At 37.3% G+C, this 20,359-nt stretch overlaps 1 protein-coding gene across 2 annotated transcripts in view; it reads left to right on the top strand.

Annotated features, from left to right (window-relative positions):
• The first annotated feature begins 221 nt into the window (after positions 1 to 221).
• The window catches only part of tp53bp2b (tumor protein p53 binding protein, 2b), a 43,242-nt gene continuing 23,104 nt past the window's right edge, over positions 222 to 20,359 (top strand). Inside the window, exons 1-3 of one of the 2 annotated variants that reach the window (XM_067416201.1) lie at positions 222 to 735; positions 14,611 to 14,758; positions 15,186 to 15,299. In XM_067416201.1, the coding sequence (XP_067272302.1) occupies positions 727 to 735; positions 14,611 to 14,758; positions 15,186 to 15,299 (271 nt within the window). In that variant the 5' untranslated portion in view covers positions 222 to 726. The remainder of the gene's footprint in view (positions 736 to 14,610; positions 14,759 to 15,185; positions 15,300 to 20,359) is intronic. The other variant, XM_067416200.1, reaches the window with a different exon arrangement.

Here is a 20,359-nt window from a genome sequence, read left to right on the forward strand (position 1 = left end):
GGTACTGAACGCGCGTTTGTTAATTCAGTATTACTAAAAGGACCTTTGCATTATAATTTGAAAAGGCTTTTAAATAGTCTGGGACACATTAAATAAAACAAAGCCATATAAAATCAGCAAACCGTGTCTTAGTTGACCGCTGAACAGCTCCTGAGGAGAAGAGGATAATGAAGTGGGCGGGAAGCGCGCGGGTGGCGCGAGGCGGAGTTTGCCATGCACGCGCCGGGGATATTCGGAATCTCGCGCAGCGTCATCTTGGGTTGGGTTGCGTTTGTTGATCCAGCGAAAAAACTCGCTCGCACGGATATAACACGGACCTGCAATCGGCTTAGCGGACAGTAGATGATACAAGACGTTCACGGAATACCGTTATTCTTTATATGGCTAATACTGTATAGGGGTAGTGAATCGCTGCGTATACAAATGGTTCAGTGTAATCAGCGGTCTGCGGTTCCCTACATCTGAGCGATTCGCATAAGAAACTTTACTGCATTTACCGAGTTCATCTAGGGTTCATTCTGCAACAGGTTTCTATAATAAATCAACACTACAAAGTTGTCGGACAACATCAGAGACTAAAATAATGATACGTAAAAGAAGAGGATAATACGTGCACAATTTACCTGCATATAAAACAGCAACAATAAGAGTGCTTATTGGGAGAGCAGGGGAAGGTCCTTTTTCAACAATATAAGGAATATACAATATCTGGAGGTCATTTTCAATATGATGCCGGTAAGTCGAGATCGAGGTTTGTGATACACTGATGTACAGTAGTTTTCATCTCCATGCATCGACACTTCTTCTTTGTCATTGATAAACTCAACAATTTCATGATGTAAATGTCATTTTGTGTGTGTGTGTGTGTGTGTGTGTGTGTGTGTGTGTGTGTGTGTGTGTGTGTGTGTTCAACCAAGTTGCATTGATTGTATCAGATAACAGATATGCATTCCTTGGTAGCAGTGTTATAATGGTGATAAAAAAGTATTAAATAAATATGATGCAGAATTACCTGTTTGTCTTGTTTAGATTTCATATCCTGTTATCTGGTTATGAGGACTGTTCCAGAATATTGCACATCTTTTAATTAAATTCAATGAGTGTGGAAACAATTTTTAAAAAGACCTAATCAACTGTATTAATAGTATATCATGTAGTAATCTTTATTTCAACTGTCATTTACAATTTCTTTAGTTTAAATAAGGTTCCATTGAATCTTCATATGCTAACAGGATTATTATAAACAAATAATGTAACCAAAGATTGTTTGACAGCAAATTTACAATTTTAAGATGTGTGGCACAATATCATCTACCTGACAGACCCAATTAGATAGTCACTGTGTTGGATTAGTCATTTAGAGTCATTTGATGTCAACATAGTGTGTACATGTTGTTTAGATTATATATGTTTAGTAAAACGTATAGTGAAATTAGGTTTTAGTGTGCTAAAGCACCTGCTATCTCTTTGCTGTCACTACTCATATTGGTGAGTCACTAATGGTGTGTGTTGGTGAGTCACACATTCATACACCCATCGTCCAGCGTAAAACATATGACCGTGTCACCTCTGTCCACATCGATCAAAAGAAGTATATGTCATTTTGATCTTTCCATTAGTATATATTTCTAATGAAGATAGCAGTACCGGGTAAAGCTCATTGCTCTCGGTTCATTTTCAAGCAAGCCCTTAATCTCCACAGGCTTTGTCACCGGATGTCCGCCTCCAATCTGGCTGAAACGTCAGTAGTATCCATGGATTTATAGCGTTAATGTGAATTATAATCCCTGTGTATAAACTCAGAATGTCCCATTCACGTTTTCACTTTAAGGATTTTCAAATGCAAATAATGAATGACCCGCAAACACAACATCTTTAGGCGTTTTTGATTGTTTTGGAATTGTTTCAATAGAAATACACTATTCTACTTGTGTTTATATACAGTGGCATTGTTGTGTGTTTGAGGTGAGTACCACAGCATGGTATATTTAGCTTGCAAAAGAAATATTTGTCATCATAGGTGATCATTTTGGTTTGAGTCATGGTCAGTTTTCGATCCTTGATAATCTTAAGCATCTATTTGAAGTCATACCCTGTGTTTGAGAGAACCACATTGTTATAAAGCATATTCTTTAAGCACTGCGAATTATCTGAACAGTGACTGTGTTCTTTGTTCACCCCATAAATCTTTCCGTACCTCAGACGCTGAGTTCATTGTTTTTCCTGTGAATTACTAGCTGCCTTAAGTCTCAAAGGAACAACAATTGGGATTTAAAGTAGAAGTGGGATATTCCTCTCAGTGAGACATTTTACAGAAGTAACCTGCATTGTCCTCGGTGCGTTTCGAGCTAAAACTGCATTGAGAATATCAAGGCATTGTTTATACTTCCCCTAGAGGAAGTTGATTTGAGTTGCATAGCTTCCCTTTGTTGAAAGGCATTGAAGGGTCCTTGTGTGGTCATGTGTTTTGTGTCGATTAGAAAAGTACCCAGAGCAGCTATTTTCAAGACTCTAAATTGATTTGACAGGTGAATAGATGACTTGGGCTGGGGGCACTTGTGGAATAAGATTAGCTTGTAGTAATTTAATTCTGTATCCCACTTCAGTTCAAAAGGCTGTGCATTAGGAGTTATAAATATCGCTGATTGTTGTCGGGCCCTTTCAGCCACCTGAGGCCTCAGTGGGAAACAATGACCAGAACTGCGGCGGCCGGTTGCCACGGCAACTGTTGCTAAGATCACATTCCACACAACAACATTGCTGCTATGCAGAGAAGTCTGTGTTTGGAAAACTCGGCTCTCAAGGACCAACCGGTAATCAGGCACTCTGAATGTTTTAACCTTGACCTTTAAGATGTTTCTAGCCACAATAAATAGGGTCTGTACTGCTGAACAGAGCACATATGAAGTCAGCTCAGCTTTTCTTTAGAGGTTAAATTAAACCATCTAGGTCCTGGAGTGATTTGAATCTCTTATGTTTTGAAGCTTCAGCTTTTTTATTAAAGATTTAGTTCACCCAAAAATGAAAAGTACCCCATGATTTACTCGCCCTCAAGCCGTTCTTAGGTGTATATGACTTTCTTCTTTCAGATGAATACAATCAGAGGCATATTAGATAGTGTCCTGGCTCTTCCAAGCTTTATAATGCTAGTGAATAGAGGATTTGATTTTGGAGCCCAAAAAAGTCCATCATAAAAGGCTAATAAAAGCCTTCTGAATTGAAGCCATGTATGTGTGAGAAAAATATCCTTTACTTTATAAAATAAAATAACTAGCTACCGACAGACGGCTGTATGCATCAATTTACGACCGAAGAGAAACACCTGACCTGATGCATGACATATTGATGAATGCAGAAGGGCTGAGATGGAGCAAAACACCGGTCACAAATTAGAAGTCTAAAACGAGAATTTATAAAGAGAAATGTCGTAGGATTTCAACGTAAGAGAAGAGGGGCTTGAGTTTGTTTCCCAGCCCTATTTGCTTGAACCACAAGAGGCGTCAAAGCTTACGCTACTCCTACATCCTACGTCATACATCACAGCAGGGGTTAAGTCGACTTGTGTAGGCTGCCAGCCGGAAGCTAGTTATTTCAGCTTTTTAAAGTTTTAAATATGCATATTTTTCTTACAAAAATCCATCGCTTTACTTCAGAAGGCAAACATTTAGAACAACCTAGCAACAAGTTCCATAGACTTCTACTGATAGAGATCAAAGGAATATCTTTGGCTTGAAACATAAGGGTGGGCTTGTTTGACTCAGGGCAGCAATCTTGAATCACCTTGACTACTTCCTAGTCATGCTCTAGTAACCATTGTGGAGCACCCTAGCAACACAAATCCTTTAACACATCCTTTAAAATATATCCGATTTTATTTGTCTGAAAGAAGAAAGTCCTATACACTTAGAATGGCTTGAGGGTGAGTAAATCATGGGGTAGTTTTCATTTTGGAGTGAACTAACCCTTTAAACCAGCTTTATTAACCTGGCGGCCAAAGGATTTTGGAGGGTTAGTGTGTGGGTAGGAGTTGTAGTGTATGAACTCAAGACTAATCCTCATATTAATCGTGCTTTGTGTCAATCCACTGCAGGGGCCATATGGCTGATTCTGTGCCTGTATTCTCACACACACTGCTGGCTGACAGCCTGCTGAATCTGCGGGTTCTGTCCTGTGACTTACAGAAGCTCGAGCAGCTTCTTCCTAACAAAGCATGATAGCCTAAATTAAACCCACATTATATAGTAAACCGTGTCTGATCAGAGCATGTATTGACAGATGCTCTTGTAGTGATCAGACTGAATAATTGATGCTCTCGTCATTCATTGGATTACCTCTTTGTGTTGGCAGAGTGGCTTTTCTTCGACTTTTCTTTCTGGCTGACTGCTTTTCATTCATCCTGTCGAATGTGATTTCTGCCCACCTTTGCACAAGCTCCAATAGCCAAAGCAATGAACCTTCACAGTTAATGAAAACCATGCAATACATGCACTGAATGTACATTTTATGTTGTAAAACAAACGATCTCATTGGTAATCCAGTTGAACAATGCATCTACTGTTTTCAGCACTCAACAACAGGAAAAATAATGGAGAATGTTTCCTATTATAAGGGATATATTGTAAATGCCATATTTAGTTCGTGAGGTTTTGTGGCTTGGTTAGTTTCAAGATACTTTATGGTTAATGAGTACAGGCGCTATCCCGAATATCGTTGCGTCAAAGCTCCATTGCAAATGAACTGTTGACAAAGATGTGGTTTTGTCATCAAAACCTTTTGTTTAATGTTTATTCTTCGAAATGCGAAGTTGCCAAGGGCTACGCCTTTGACTTTGAATAGAAGGAGGATGACGTCCTTTTTCTTGTCCACTCAAAACGGCCCAATGAACTGGGCTACATACTGTTTGCGTAGGGAAATGTGTAGGGAAAAGGTGAAGCACAAATAAAATCAGGTCAGTTAGAGAACTTATGATGGTATTAACTGGAGGTAAGAAAGTATATAGAGAGGAAAAAGTCTTCTGAGAAGACCGGGATTGTTAGGTAATTAGCTTAACTAGCTTAGCCAACAACCAGCTTAAACTGTGTGTCATCCGATCAGGCTTCGACCATCTAGATCAACTCTAAACAGCATAAAAGTTCCTGTTGATTCTTATGCTGCCTTCACGTGCTATCGGAATTATCGTAAATACGAGTTTCCGAGGTAAAAATTGCACATGAACGCATGAACACATGAACTGATGTCGTGTTTACCACTGGGAAGTTTGGGAGTAATTTTGATATCCAAGTTCCCGAGATGGGCATGGCATAACCGTTAAAAATGGCGGATGGGAGATGAATTTATGCTGTGGCTGGTGTTTTATTAGTTTTTTTGTGCAACAGTTTCATTGTCTTGTCATTAAAGTAGTACATATTTACATAAATTAACAATCATTTGAAGCATATTGTGTATTTTAAACACATTGAAAATCGCATCTAGTTGACCATCATTCCAGAATAGTGAGCAAGCTGACTATCTAGATAGTGTGGTAAATGTAGCTATACAAAAGGGTCATGTAGGGCTGAAAACTATTGCCTTTTTAGTCTTTAAGCAGCCTTTATTGTCTACATTATGCCTTTATTGCGAATGTGATTATAAACAATATCCTTTCGTGTTGTGCTGCTATGTTTGCCAGTGATTCTATGATTATCTGGGACCTGGAAATGACTGAAATGGTTATAGTGTTAAAATAACATTTTCCCAAGACGCACAAAAGTATGAACCTGGCATCCTCCATTCTTTCCGACAACAAAGCACCTAAACACAAGAAGCTCGTAATCACGACTTCTGAAATGTGGAAAGTAGGAAACTTCCGATAGCACGTGAAGGCAGCATTAGTCCAGAGTTGTTTTGGATCCCCTTCACTTTGATTGTATGCACAAAAACCTAAAACACTCTTCAAAGTGTCTTTTTTGTGTTCTATAATATAATAGAAAGTGAGTAAATTACAGATATGTCATTTTGGGGTTACCTTTCTCTTTAAACCTTTAAACTAAGTTAAGTTTCTTACTTAAAATAATCTGTACGGGAAGCCTCCAGGACATTTGGTGAATATGCAACAAGAGTTTAACACTTGTCAGCTGATGGAAATTTGACTATTCAAATCCATTATGTCACCTGTGGTTACCTGTGGCAACATAAATAGTGTCCTGTTACAAAATAGCGCTATGATACTGTAACCTTAAATCTCTGTCCCATGCCCTAAGACAAAATCATTAAGATTTCTCCGAAATATTACTCTAGGGATCAAGTGTGGGGTCACCGCCGCAGGCTGGCCTTTGGCACAAGGGCTTTTCTATAACCGCAGTGATCCCGTCTAGGATTTAACGCTGATTCAAAAGCACTTTTCATCATTGGGCCAGACTTTTAGACACATGTCCTGATTTGACGGGAGGACACAAAGAGCACTGTCTTTGAAAATTGGAAAATAGCCAAGTAAGCCATTGGTATGCCTTGGAATGTTTAATTCATTTTATCATCAAATGTTAATTTTTAGCAATGACTTCCAAGACACTCTTACCACCATGCATTCGAAAAAGAATCACACTGAATTTCCCTTCTGAAAAAGAAAACAATATGTAAGAGGTCTGCGGTTTGTAAGTCGACATGAGACAATACGCTCCATCCATAATTCAATTTGGATCTTTTAAGAGCTCATCTTATAAACCATAACCCAGAGACTAATTAGGTTAGTGTTTAACATGATTTAGACGTATGGAGTTTACAACATAAGCGCATTAGAGGAAGATATATTAATGAAGTTTCATTCCCAGCAAGGGTCATTCATCTAATAGAGGCTTTCATTGGTCGTCCCAAGGGATTGACACAGAATGGTCTGAGAGAAATATAATCATCCATTTAACTTAAACAGTAGGGCTAAGGTCTACACTTTTTTCAATAAGGGGTTACAAGAGGACATTTTGCCATGATGCCACACTTTTGAAAAAAAAAAAGGTTCTTTATTGACTTTGATAGATTCGTGAAGAAACTTTAACCCTTAAATGCATGACTGTTTCGCCAAACATTCTTACATATTCGGGTCGTTAGCGACCCGGATCTATATTTAACATGGATGGATCTCTACCTATTGTGATAATATATAAAACTCCTGATGTTAGAGTAACACTTACAGAAGAATAAAATAAAGCATATTTCGTTACCTTTTGGAGTTTGAAAGGGTTTAGTTTGAGCAGATGTTTAATACCATCATCATCTGTCCTCGTCAGAATTCGTTTACCAGTGCATTCAGCATCTGCCTCATATTCGCGATCTTGAGCATATTCTCCAAACTCATTTTCAACGTCTTCAAAATCAATATTTTGATCATTGACAGCTTCTTGGCCACATATTTTGGATTATTTGATTGTGTTTATAACTAATATTTGTCAGTGTTTAGTACATAAATGCAGTCCATTTAGTACTTGCTCTCTGCTGTAAATCACTGAGCCATTTCAAGTTTTGCTGATTATAATTATTATTGTTTCGTTTTCTGTCAGAGGTAACTATGAGTGAACTGGAAAGGTAAAGGTAACTACCTCGCTAACGACCCGAGGTATGCATTTAAGGGTTAATAGGGATCCACGATATATCGGTAGGTTTATTTTTAATGTTATCATTATCGACCCAATAAGAAAATGTGTCCGATATATTAAAGCTGATAAATAATGTTGCCTTCAGTTGAGAGCACTTTAGATGTGTACTGTTCACATGATTGTTTTAGGGTTCCTTTAATGCTCCTTTGTATAATATGTAAAATAAGTCTTTGATGTCCCCAGAGCATGTACGCAATGAAGATTTTGCTCAAAATACCCTACAGATATTTTTTATAACATGTTAAAATTGTCACTTTTTGAGGGTGAGCAGAAATGCGCCATTTTTGTGTGTGTGTCCCTTTAAATGCAAATGAACTGCCCTGCTCCCTTTCTAGTAGAGGGCGGAGTTTCAAGAGCTTGTGTTAGAAGCTCAGAGTACCTCAGGCAGACATGCACTGAAAATGTCAGAAACTTTTCAGCCTTTTATGTTCAAAACCAGAGTCGGAAAATGACGGAGAGACTCGAGAATAAGTGACAACATGTAAAATGCAATAAGACATTTCTGAATGGTTTGTTGATAAATGTATGTAGCTGGTGTGGAGTTAAGTCATTGATTGGCATATTTTGCCATGATTATCTTTAAATCGCTCTTTTGGGAACTGTTGTAAAATGCATGGAGATAGAACAAGTAAGGAAGATAGAAATAGTTTGCTTTAATTATGGTTATAACTTATGTTGTCATCTTATCTTGCTTTTATGACATGCTATTGCATTTGTGTTCGTACTGTATTGCAATAAATGTGAAAAGACAGATGTGACAGCTTGAGTAGACTACCAAATATGCTCTACTACAACAACTCTTCCTCCTCTTAACATGGCCTTTGTTGTGTGTTCCTGGGGGCAGGGTTTATGCAAATGTTAGGGTTTGTGATGTCACCAGCTTGCCCAGGAAAAAAACTCATTGTAGTCCATATCAGCTGTTTATTGTAGTCCTTAAAAAGCGATTTCTGTAAAAGAAAATATCTCCCTTTGCATTGAACTTTAAGTGTCATAACTTAAGCAGATGTGGTTTATGCTCAAACAGCAACATTACACTAACTAAAGTTAACAAGTGAAATCATAATTAACCACCCCTTTAAATTGCTTGAAATATGATTGGAATCGCTTCAAAGAAGGAAAGTACAGTTAATATGCACGGACATGGCTTCTAATGGTGAGACTTTTTTTTGTAATTAGGATTCAGATTTTTTGGCGAATATATCAGTTATCGGGTTTCAAACATCGAAATAATTGGTTATCAAATTGGCCAAAATGTTCATATCATACACCACTAAATGTTAACATTCATGGAATCTTTACGTCATACAAGCGATTCTTTTAAATTCTTTAGATGATTAAAATGTTCTTCACACTATAGCCAAAAATGGTTCAAGAACTGAAAGATTCTTTGAGGAACAATTATTTTGGAAATGCTGTGGAACAAAAAACCTTTAAGGAGGGCATATAAGATTCATTTTAGTTTCTCCAACGAATCTTAAAGTGATCAGTTCCTAATATATATATATTTTTAATAATCTAAAGAACCTTTTTCAACTATAAAGAACATTTTGTGCAATGGAAAGAGTCGATGAAGGTTAAATGTTCTTCATCAACGCCTATAAAGAACCTTATTTTTAAGAGTATAGCAACCATTTCTTAAGTTTTATCTGTAATTTAGTTGCCAAATTCTATATTTACTTGATATAGACAGTAATCTTTATGCTGACATTATGATTATCTCTTTCATTTAAACTATTGATGACATTTGTCTATTGACATTCGTGACCATTTGCGTGTTGGTCCGGAGCCTTTAACTGGCCTCATTTTATGACCCTTTCTGATCAACTGGACGGCTTTTAAAAGACTGCTGGATTACAAGCCTAACCACTGTTATTCCTGACTGAATCTTGTCAAACATTTATTCAAACATGCTTGCAGCATGACAGTAGGCACGGATACAAGTGCTTTAGCTGTCGTGTGCACATCCAAAGCCAGATTAGACTAGAATGTGTAAAGTGTGTGCGCATTGAAGGAGTGAAAGCCTCTTAAACCCTTTTCGCACAGCTGTGTGTGACGGCAGATGAATGTTACGCCGCCAATATTGAACAGATCACAAAATACTGATAACTGTTTGGACAAGTCTAGCTATTTTAAAAAACTGCAGTTGGGAATTTATTGAGCTGTTTGCGGTGGTGTACAACAACGTCCGAATCAAAAGCAAGAATCGCGTTCAGGAAAATGTTTGTGGGTGCATTGCAGTGCTGTAATTGTTAGCTAAACTAGTCTCCGCCTCAGACGTCACCCATGGACCGTTGGCTAAATGTCTGATGCATATGACACAATTATCTGGAAGCACATCAAGAGTTGCAAAGTCATCATCTGATTGGTTGAGTTCTACAGGATGTCCGTGAGACGTGTATGTTGGGTTCTTTATTGGTCCACCTGGAAACTAATGTTAAGATGCCAAACCCCCTCATGGAAGAAGAACGGCGTCATGTTTACAACTGTGACTAAATGCTGGATTTTCAAAAGTATGTAAAATTTCGCATCTTGTTCCAGATGCATCGGCGCTGCACGGACCGATCCACGTATGATATCAAAATATCGCGTGAGCGATTCAAAAGCATAAGGATTTGTTTGCGCTTGCTGTACTTTGATGTCATACGGCGATCGGTCTGCACAGCGCACACCGATGCATCTCGAACGAGCCTTCCCTCAATGGCTCATGGCTTTATGATCCTACATCGGCATCAAAACGCCGCAAATCCAACGCATTCGTGCAGCTCTCCATGATTTGTATAGATGGAGATTACAATCGAGCAGCTGTTAGCTTGATTAGCTGCTATTTAAAAAATGGAGGTCACGAGTTTGTGTTCTTCTTGTTGATCACGGTAACTCCGCCTCCAGCGGCTGATGCAAGAGGTTCTTACTTCTAGCCCAGCAATGTTTTGGTGCTACTTAAGAACCACTTTTCCTGGCTCGGAGCTGGTGCTTTGGCTGTGGAAAGACAAAGAACCAATTTGAAACTAGGCCCTGGCTCCGAATAAGCACCAGCACTGCCTTGGTAGAAAAGGGGTAACATTGATGTCTTAAGACATGAACCGATCGGTTCAGTATTTTTTTTTTTTAAAGTTTTTTTTACCTCATATCCAGATGAATCTCACCTAGTGTTCACATCCGCTATTACTTCCGTCTGGTAAGGTCAAACTGGCCTGCGCGCATCGGCCGAATGAGGCATCTACATAATATATATCTATGATTGCGCCAGTTCATCTCACAGAAACCGATCGGTTCATGTCTTGAGACATCAATGTGTCATCACGGGCAGCAGGTTTTTGTGCATGTTGTCGAAGCATGTTTTATTTTTTTACTCTCATAGAGTTGTTACCCATTCACATGCATTATGACTGGCAGACTGCAACGGTTGAAGTTAAAAATCTTCATTTGTGTTCTACTGTAGAAACAAAGACACCTACATCTTTTGGATGCACTGGGTCGTCTGGACAAGACGATCTAGCTGTTTTAAGGGGAAAATGAATAAATCATACCTGACACCGCAGCAGTTCTCCCTGCCACAATGTTTAAAGTTTATGGCACGCCCATCTCTGAAATTTATTTGATACCCAAAATTATATCCAAACACCTTCACTTTTAGTAGAGAGATGATTCTGGGTAGAATTAATTCACACGCAATCTCTCTCTCTCTCTCTCTCTCTCTCTCTCTCTCTCTCTCTCTCTTTCTCTAATATGCATTCATATAAATGTAATCTGTACTGTGCTACTTTATCAGTATCTGATTTAGAACGAGACGAAATATGTGAGAAATATAACAACCCATAGACAAAAGAACTGATAAAAAAATATGCTGTTGTGTTGGAGCAATAGCCTTGTGGGCAGCGCTGTCACATGCCATAGCTGAACACAAGCAAACCTGCGTTCAGGCTTATTTGTTCATTAATGGTGTCATCAGCGACTAGTCGACTCGACTTTAATCACATAAATGCCGACTTAAAAAAATCGAAAGACCGTCAACCCCTAGCTTATAGACCTAAAAGGCGCGTCATACGCACATAAGTTTTAATAATTTTATTGTGGACGAAAGAGTGTGTAAAGTCAAGTGATATGAAAGATTAGCCTAAATAGCAGGCAATTTACAAAAACACCGCAGAATGCCACAATTGACCAATCAGAATCAAGTATCCACCAGAGAACTGTGTAATTAAATATGAGCGCTCAGGAATTCTCATGCAGTTCTGTTTCCTGTCCCGAAGCGTGACTCAGGTTAGGGCCGCTGAGATTTGCTTCTACCCATCTGGTGTGACAGGAGTACCTCAGCTTCGCTTGCCAAAGCATGTAAACACGCACACACACACACACACACACACACACACACACACACACACACACACACACACACACACACACACACATAGTAACAGAGAACCACTGAGTGTTTTTGCACTCTATCAGCAGTGATGATAACTCTGTTGCCGATAGTCTGAAAATAAACACACTAACAAAATTGTCCTTCAAAAAGAAGCTTTTTTTGCTGTTTATGCTAAAATATGCTACGTTTTTTTAACGTTTATTTAATAATAAATCTAATTAATTTTGAAATTATTTTTGCAATGATGGCAATAACCTTGTCTTTTTCCTCCTTCGGAATTACAAATCAATTACCTCCTTGCTTTCTAGCTAATTACCCCATGCTTGTGTTTTATTTCTGGGTAAGAACTCTCTGGATGTGACAGCCATCTGTGCCGGCTGCAATTAAAGTGCCAAGACAGAAATACAACATTTCTTTTTCTGTCAACCATCCATCTTGGCATTTTCACCCACACGCACCGCTGTATAATAACATGTGGGCATCTGGCATGCAGTCACATGTCTATAATAGGTTTGGATGGTTGAGAGGTACCTTCATGTATGTAAGCAAAGAATCTCTTCAAGAACCGTTACCTGCTGTATATGTGTCTTTAAGGAGGGCACACCGATCTATAATTCAAAAATCCAAACTCAGCAATAAACATGAGAATATCACAGGAAGAGAAAAAAAAGCGCACAACCATAAATGATACTGGACAATGAACAGACAGGGCTTAATACACAAGGAGAATAGTCAAAATAAGTACTAACAGGGGAATTAAATAAGTAAACCAGAACTTTGGAAACCAAAACAACAAATTTTACAATATGTTTTTTGAGTCTGTCTGTATGGATTAAAAATGTAAGCATTCTTTGTTATATTATACGTTTTTCAGAACACCTAACTGATATAAAATAAGTTTAAGCTGACATACTAAAATTATATTAAATCAAAGATAAAGTGCAATATAAAAAATCATTCAAGAAGCGCATTACAAAATTACTAAAACTTAAAAAAAATGTTTTTGTGAAATACAAAAAAACTCGCCAGCTAACTGAAATCAAAAAGTTTGAGTTGAGGTACTAAAATAAATAAATAAAAAGTGAAATTAAAGTAAATGAAAGCTAAATGGAAATGTTACAAAAACAAGAATTTGCTCAAATTTAAACATTTAAAATTACAATGAAAAATTTAAATAAAATATGAAAAGCCAATTTAACATATGAATAAATAATTGTATAGTATATAAATAATCTTAAAAACTCTCTGGTGCTTCTCCTATTTTATTTAAATTCAATTAATTATTGATATTTTAGTTTTATATTTTTCTTTTATTTAATGATTTGTTTTACTGTGCGTTCACACTAGACACTACTTGCGCAAATGAATCACGCTATTTGCGTGCAGTTGGACGAGTGAACATTTTGAGTTTACTAGCTTCATTCACGCGTGACATTCCCTTCACAACAGACTTCTGCCAGGCAGCTCCTTGGTTTTAAAATACGTGAATAAGCTCAATTTGCCGGCTTTAACTAGCTTGTAGTATCAATAGTTATAGCTCAAAATGAATAAAGAGTGTTTTTTTACAACTTACAAGATTGTCTGACCTCCTCACTCGCTTTCGTCCTTGCAAGATCCTATAAAGTAAGAAGATGTATCATACAGCTCTGGGTATCCACATATGATTTTGTCCTCATTGTTGTCACTATAGAGGAAGCTCCTGATTGGTTAGTGTGGTATCTTTGCATTGACTTAACATGTAAATCACTTGCGCTTAACACTTCATTCACATCTGGTGTGAACGCACCATTAGGGGATTTTATGGTGCTAAATTATATTTCTGAAGTAGTTATAATCCATTTTTTTCACTTTTTGAACGAAGACCTGAAAATAACATTTCTAACTTAAACTCATAAATCTTGAATGCTTTGGTATATTTTTTAAAGAAGACACTTGGCAGATTATTGCTAAAATCAGAACTTGGAAATAAAAGTGAACTTGAAAAAGAAATATAGAATAGTTTAAGATTAAGATATAGAAATTGTTTAAGTTTATTGTTACGAAAAAGGCACAATACTATTTTCAACTTTTATATGAAATGTGTGTTTTCCAAAACATGTTTTACTGTAAAACTGCAAGAAAATCAAAGGCTGAATCTAAACACGTTGTGTTACAAATTTAAATTTGATATTTCAAAAAATTTGCTTTCAGTAAGATTTTGTTTGGGTGCAGTACAAAGCAAATGAGACCAATTTCCAATTAATTTCCAATGCGGCCATTTTTGACCATGGCCAGGACCATTTAACCTTTTCGTATCATGTCCATGATTTCTTTTTGTGTCTACATACCAAGTGCCAAAACCTTAACCAAGTTTTATACCTTTCCGATAAAGTAAAAAATTCTTTAAAAAAAATCAAAGCAAAATTGTTTAGTCAAAAATGACAGAAGAACACCCGAGGGTTAAAAATTAAACACTGCATCAGTTAAGAGTATGGAAATCTGTTCTGGGTTTTTCTAAACACAAGTATATGCATGGCTTTATAAAGAACTAGAGAATCAAAAGATCACTGACTCTAAGAAACAAAAAAAAAATCTTCTTTTTGTAACGTCGCATGTTTGTGTCTTTTTTTATTGACTCAGATGTTCCTAACGGTGTACCTCAGCAACAGCGATAAGCACTTCACCGAGCTTCCCATCACGCCGGAGACGCTGTGTCGAGATGTGGTGGACATGTGTAAAGAGCCGGGGGAGGTGGACTGCTATCTGGCCGAGATGTGGAGAGGATCTGGTAGGTGCTGACTTGCATTTTTGTGTTTTTTTTTTGTTATTGAGAAAGTTCATTCCAACAATTGGTTTGATATGAGGTCATTTTGAAAGCAGTTTATATATATAAAAAAATCTGTCATTATTTGTCTAAATTTACAGTTAATAGAGCAGCATGAACATTCATCAAAGTATCTCATTTTGTGTCCCACGGAAGAAACACCATGTGGGTTTGAAATGATTCGAAGGTCAATAAATGACAGCATTTTTCATTTTCAGGATCAAACTGTTCTTTTAACAAAGTCATTCCAGGAATAAAAATGATAGAAGTCATCTTGCTGCACCTGTCCATGCGACTGTGGTGTAAAGGTGCAGTGATGCATCACTCCAGAATGGATCTTTGCCACCTAATTTGCATCCCTTCTTTCCTATTGGTCGGTTCCTTTTTGTAGAGCGCGTGATTGGTGACAGCGAGCGAATTATCGAAGTACTGCAGCGCTGGGGTCAGCAGAGGGCGGAGGTGCGATTCTTCCTGCGCCATGACCGAGCACCTGGCCACGAGACAGGTGAGAAAGAGAAAAGTCAATGGTCACTGTGTTTTCAAAGGTCACCAAAATCTTTCACACAGTGTGATTGGTTCATTTTACAAAACTGGTGCCACTTTTGTTCCTCATAGGCATAAGTGCAAAAAAATGACATTGACTATATGTTAATGTACACAGCTCAACTTTTGCCTTTTATCATGAGGATGCATTTTTGGTGCCTCTGTATTTCTCTCTCTCTCTCTCTCTCTCTCTCTCTCTCTCTCTATATATATATATATATATATATATATATATATATATATATATAAAACACACACACACACACACACACACACACACATTTTTAAAGGCACATTTTGTGATTTTGTTTATTTAAATATCCAAAAACCACTAGCTCAATGTTATATAGTTTGTTGACTTGTGTACTTACATTATCGCAAATGTTTCCAAGAATGTTTAAATCCAGAGAAATAAGTCATTTTAACCAGGACACTGACCGTGTCTGTGCGTCGCCTATCAATGACATCATACCCACGTTACCCTCAATATTTTGTAGAAACCAAATAATACATGGATACATTCATCGACAGAAAACTACTGATTGTTATTCAGCTCAACACAGTTAGTCTCACTGTTTAAATCTGGTTTTCTTGATTTATCGCAAGCCTTGTTTTACCCAGCCTAATATCGATCTAGCTCACTGCAGTGTGATCTAGTGTCGCATAGTAGCCGCCGAGCAAACGCACAGAGTAGCATTATAACAACTTTCAACACACTCAAATGTATCTAATATGATAAAACAACGCTGCGTTACCACACATACACGAGCAGAAGAAGTCACCTGTGGAATAATAAAGGCAGTGGCTAATTGCACTAACTGCGATAAATGCTATTTACACCGTGTTAATAGCAAATAGATTCTATTTACACAGTGAAAATAACATTTTCTTGAAGATAATTACTATTTACATTAAATTATTTAAATTATATAAACTTTAAATTATATAAATAGTGATAGATGCTATTTACTAAGTGAAAATAGTGATATATTCTATTTACACACGATAAAAGTAACAGTTCTTTGCAATATAAATGGTAATTACATGTAATCTATACTTTATTTTGACAGATACATAATATTTGCACCTCAGCATTGTACATTAACAGGACGCAATAATAACAACGGGCAAATTATTATATTTATTTAAGTGATTAAATGGAATGGCACCTTAAAGTGGCAATAAAATCCCTCCCAAACCTATCACTTAACCCTACCCAATAAATGCTTTTATTATAATGAAACATTAGAACATGTTCTTAATTTTTGTTGAAAATAAATGCCTTTCCGATGTGATATGTGATGAGAAAAGAAAGAAGCGCAAGTTCTGCAAAAGGCGGTTTCGAACCTGTGTTGATCGCGTCAAAACAAAGATCTATTAGCCATACTGATTGCGCCACTGAAAACATTTAATTACGAGTGTTTTTTTTAAATGTTTTTTGGCACAGCCAGGTTTTGTTAGGCGGAGCTAGTGTGAATTGCACCCTATTTGCAGTTGGTGTGAAAAGACCAAATAATAAATGCTCCACTGCTCTTGAGGCATGTGTTGCGCCCGTCTCTCATTAGCAATCACTCCAGCAGCCTTGTCCACTCCCACCCTGCTGTATACTCTAAAGTTTTGTATAAGTGACCTCTAATAAAAATTACATATTGTGCCGTTAAATTGCAGAATGTCTTATTTATTTATTTATTTTGTAACACTTTATTTTAGGGTCCGATTCTCACTATTAACTAGTTGCTTATTAGCTTGCTGTACATATTCATATAAATATATTATTCTGCATGAGCATTAGGGGTGACCCTGAATAGTCGAAGATTCGATGCATCGATATCCGGAGTCTGATTCGACCACCAATCTCACAGTCGAATCTTTGCGGGTGTTATGAAACGAGGATCATACCATCTTGGCAACATGGGGGTGCTCGCCGTGCCGCGCCTTTAAAATTTGAACACTGTTTTTTTAATGAGTTTAGACACATCGACAGCGGCATTCGGCGCCTGTCCGCGGCGACTCAGGAAGTTGTTTAAAATCCTGCCACGCCACAGAGCGACATTTCAAGGTTTTATTTCATTTAAATTTATATTATATTTCCCTCAAATCGTCAAAGTACTGATTTCACCCTGTGCTACAAGATACACCCATCGTGCAGCTCTTCTGTCAGAAGCTGATTCAAAATTAAGCTTGCGCTTATATAATGTGCGCATCTGGTGTGAGATACCTGAGACGTGGTGCTGAGCTTCACGTCCGGCGTGCGACAGTTTTTTGCTCACCAGCCACGGTGGCTAGTGGTTTTCCAAAGTTACTAGCCACTCAGAATTTTCACTGGCCACAATTTTGACTTCGATACCATGCCATATAGATATTTTTAATGTTATCTCATAATTTGACAGCAGGTATATTAGGCTGCTGTCCCTTTAAGACGGAGCACAGATCCATAGTACTTTTACACGTTACGTTCTGTTTACGTTCACTTACAACATAACTGACTGCGTTTATATGAATACTCATCAAGACTGACATTTTGTCTTTATTGAGCTCACTTGATACAACAAAGTCTCTTTTTTTATGTTTGTCAATAGAGAACTGTAATATGTCAACCCTGTTACCGTGATTTTGTATAGTAAACAACTGATAATTTAAAAGGGTACATCCCTAGAAATGTCAGGATTAAATTCTCTTTCTAAGACCTACATCAATGTAATATTTATAACTGTCATACCTTGACCATTCCAAACAAAAAAACGAACTAATCCTTGTAAGAAATTAGCTCTACATAGACAATTTAAAGTCTCTTTTTTGTCACTTTAGCTTAAGTTTCATTACGTCTGTCAGCAGGGAATTGTCTTAAAATGTCAACCCTGTTACCATGATAAACGATAGAAATGTCAGGATTAAATTTTCCTTCTAAGAAGCATATTATATTTCATTATTTCAAATTAACACCGTCAACCCTGTTACCATCAATCCTGTTACCATTCCCATACCAGCAAGTCTCAAAAGGGTTAATGTAGCTTGAGAAAGTGCTGTGCATTTTAATAACACTTATACATATTATTCATTTATTCGAATTTTTTAGATCGAACATTTAAAAAGATGGAATTAAAAAGAGCCCCAATCACTTCCTTGTAGTTTCTATGTCTGATTTTGAATAATGAAGACAGTAGCAATGCGAATGAGTTGGAGAATGTTTGACATTGTGTATTATTCCCTGTATAGTTGGATTAATATCTGTTGTATGGTTGAATATAGACAGGCTCTTTGTCTATGCCAAATGACAGGCCCGTTCGATTACATCCTCTCCCCCCCGGCAGTCTGCTGTCAGTGTGGACATGCCGTTGTTGCAGATAGGCGTGAATGTCATTTCCTTTTATAGGAGACTGTGAATAGAGGGGTTGTAAATTTGACATGATTATGGCTGTGTTGGGGCATGAATTATTTACTGCAGAACGGCTTGTTTTTGTGGGCACGGCCTAAGGGTGGGGGGCTTTGGAATAGATCAGAATGGATCTTTATCTTGTTTCCTGATCGCATCCACACAAAATGGACGATTTTATTTCTCAAAGATAGCTCATCTTCGCTTAAAAGGTATTTTTTAGGTATGATATATGTCCTAAAAGGAAAAAGAAAAGCCAAAACAAATGAGATCTCATACCATGCGCAGTTTGAAACATTGATCTGTTCTGAAACACAAAAAATCCTCAAACAAAACTGCAAATAAAATTGCTTATCCATTTAATCAGAGAAACGAATAAGATAATATTGACATGTACAGCTCATCCTGCAGAGTGCAGATGGTGAAGGAACACCTGTGTGAGAGTAATGAACCAGTGTAGCCCAAACACTGGCGCTTGTGTGTGTGTGTGTGTGTGTGTGTGTGTCCGTGTGTCCGTGTGTGTGTGTGTGTCCGTGTGTGTGTGTGTCCGTGTGTGTGTGTCCGTGTGTGTGTCCGTGTGTGTCCTTGTTTATATTACATTGTGGGGACCAAATGTCCCCTTAAAGATAGTAAAACTTGAGGTCACCTACATTGTGGGGACCAGTCAGCGGTCCCCACTTTTCAAAATGCTTATAAATCATTCAGGAGGAGTTTTTTTTTGAGAAAGTAAAAATGCAGAATGTTTCCTGTAATGGGTAGGTTTAGGGGCAGGGGCAGTATAAGGGGATATAATGTACAGTTTGTATGATATAAAAACCATTATGTCTATGGATAGTCCCCACAAAGATAGTGAACCAGACGTGTGTGCGCGAGTACGTGCGTGTGTGCGTGCATGTGTGTGTGTGTCATCACTTTCCATCCAAATGCATCCAAGAATTCAGTCACTAACACATATGCCCACACACTCACATACACACACATCCAATACACATGCCTGCACACACACAATTTTCCTCTAATTTCTTTATTTGCCACTCCCACATAATCAAACACATAAATAGCACATAATTCATGTGACAAGTGAGGCAAACTATTAATAAATTATTTTCATTTTGTAGAAATACGTATCAAAATGTATGTATATAAAACCTCACACAACTTTAAGTAATGTCAATGGTCAGTTGTTTATTTTACTCATAAATACCATTTATCGTCTATTTATCTATTTTTTTATTTATACATGTATTTTTTTTATTTGGTTGTATATAATTAAGTTTTAATACCAGTAATTTGTTATTTTTGTAAATAGAAATATATATACATTTATATAATAATATATAAAATATATCACAAAGCATTTCAAGTATGTTAACTCAAAATACCTTTGTCATATATATTGTATTATTATGTTTAATTGGTAGTTGTTTATGGTACCAGTACATTTTTCTTTGGAAATAGCATTATTATTTTTTGTCGCAATTTCTATTCATTTGTTTACACGGCGTGTTTGAAGTGAATCCTCCCTGTTCCCCCGAGAAGTTTAAACATCCCAGTCATGTGAAGCCATGTGTGAGGTTTCAGATTTCTCTGACTGACTTTGGCCTCTTTCGCCGGACAAAGACCGGCTGTTACACAACAATGCGAGTGAT

The sequence above is a fragment of the Pseudorasbora parva genome, chromosome 14 (genome assembly GCF_024679245.1).
Source record: "Pseudorasbora parva isolate DD20220531a chromosome 14, ASM2467924v1, whole genome shotgun sequence".
Lineage (NCBI taxonomy): Eukaryota > Metazoa > Chordata > Actinopteri > Cypriniformes > Gobionidae > Pseudorasbora > Pseudorasbora parva.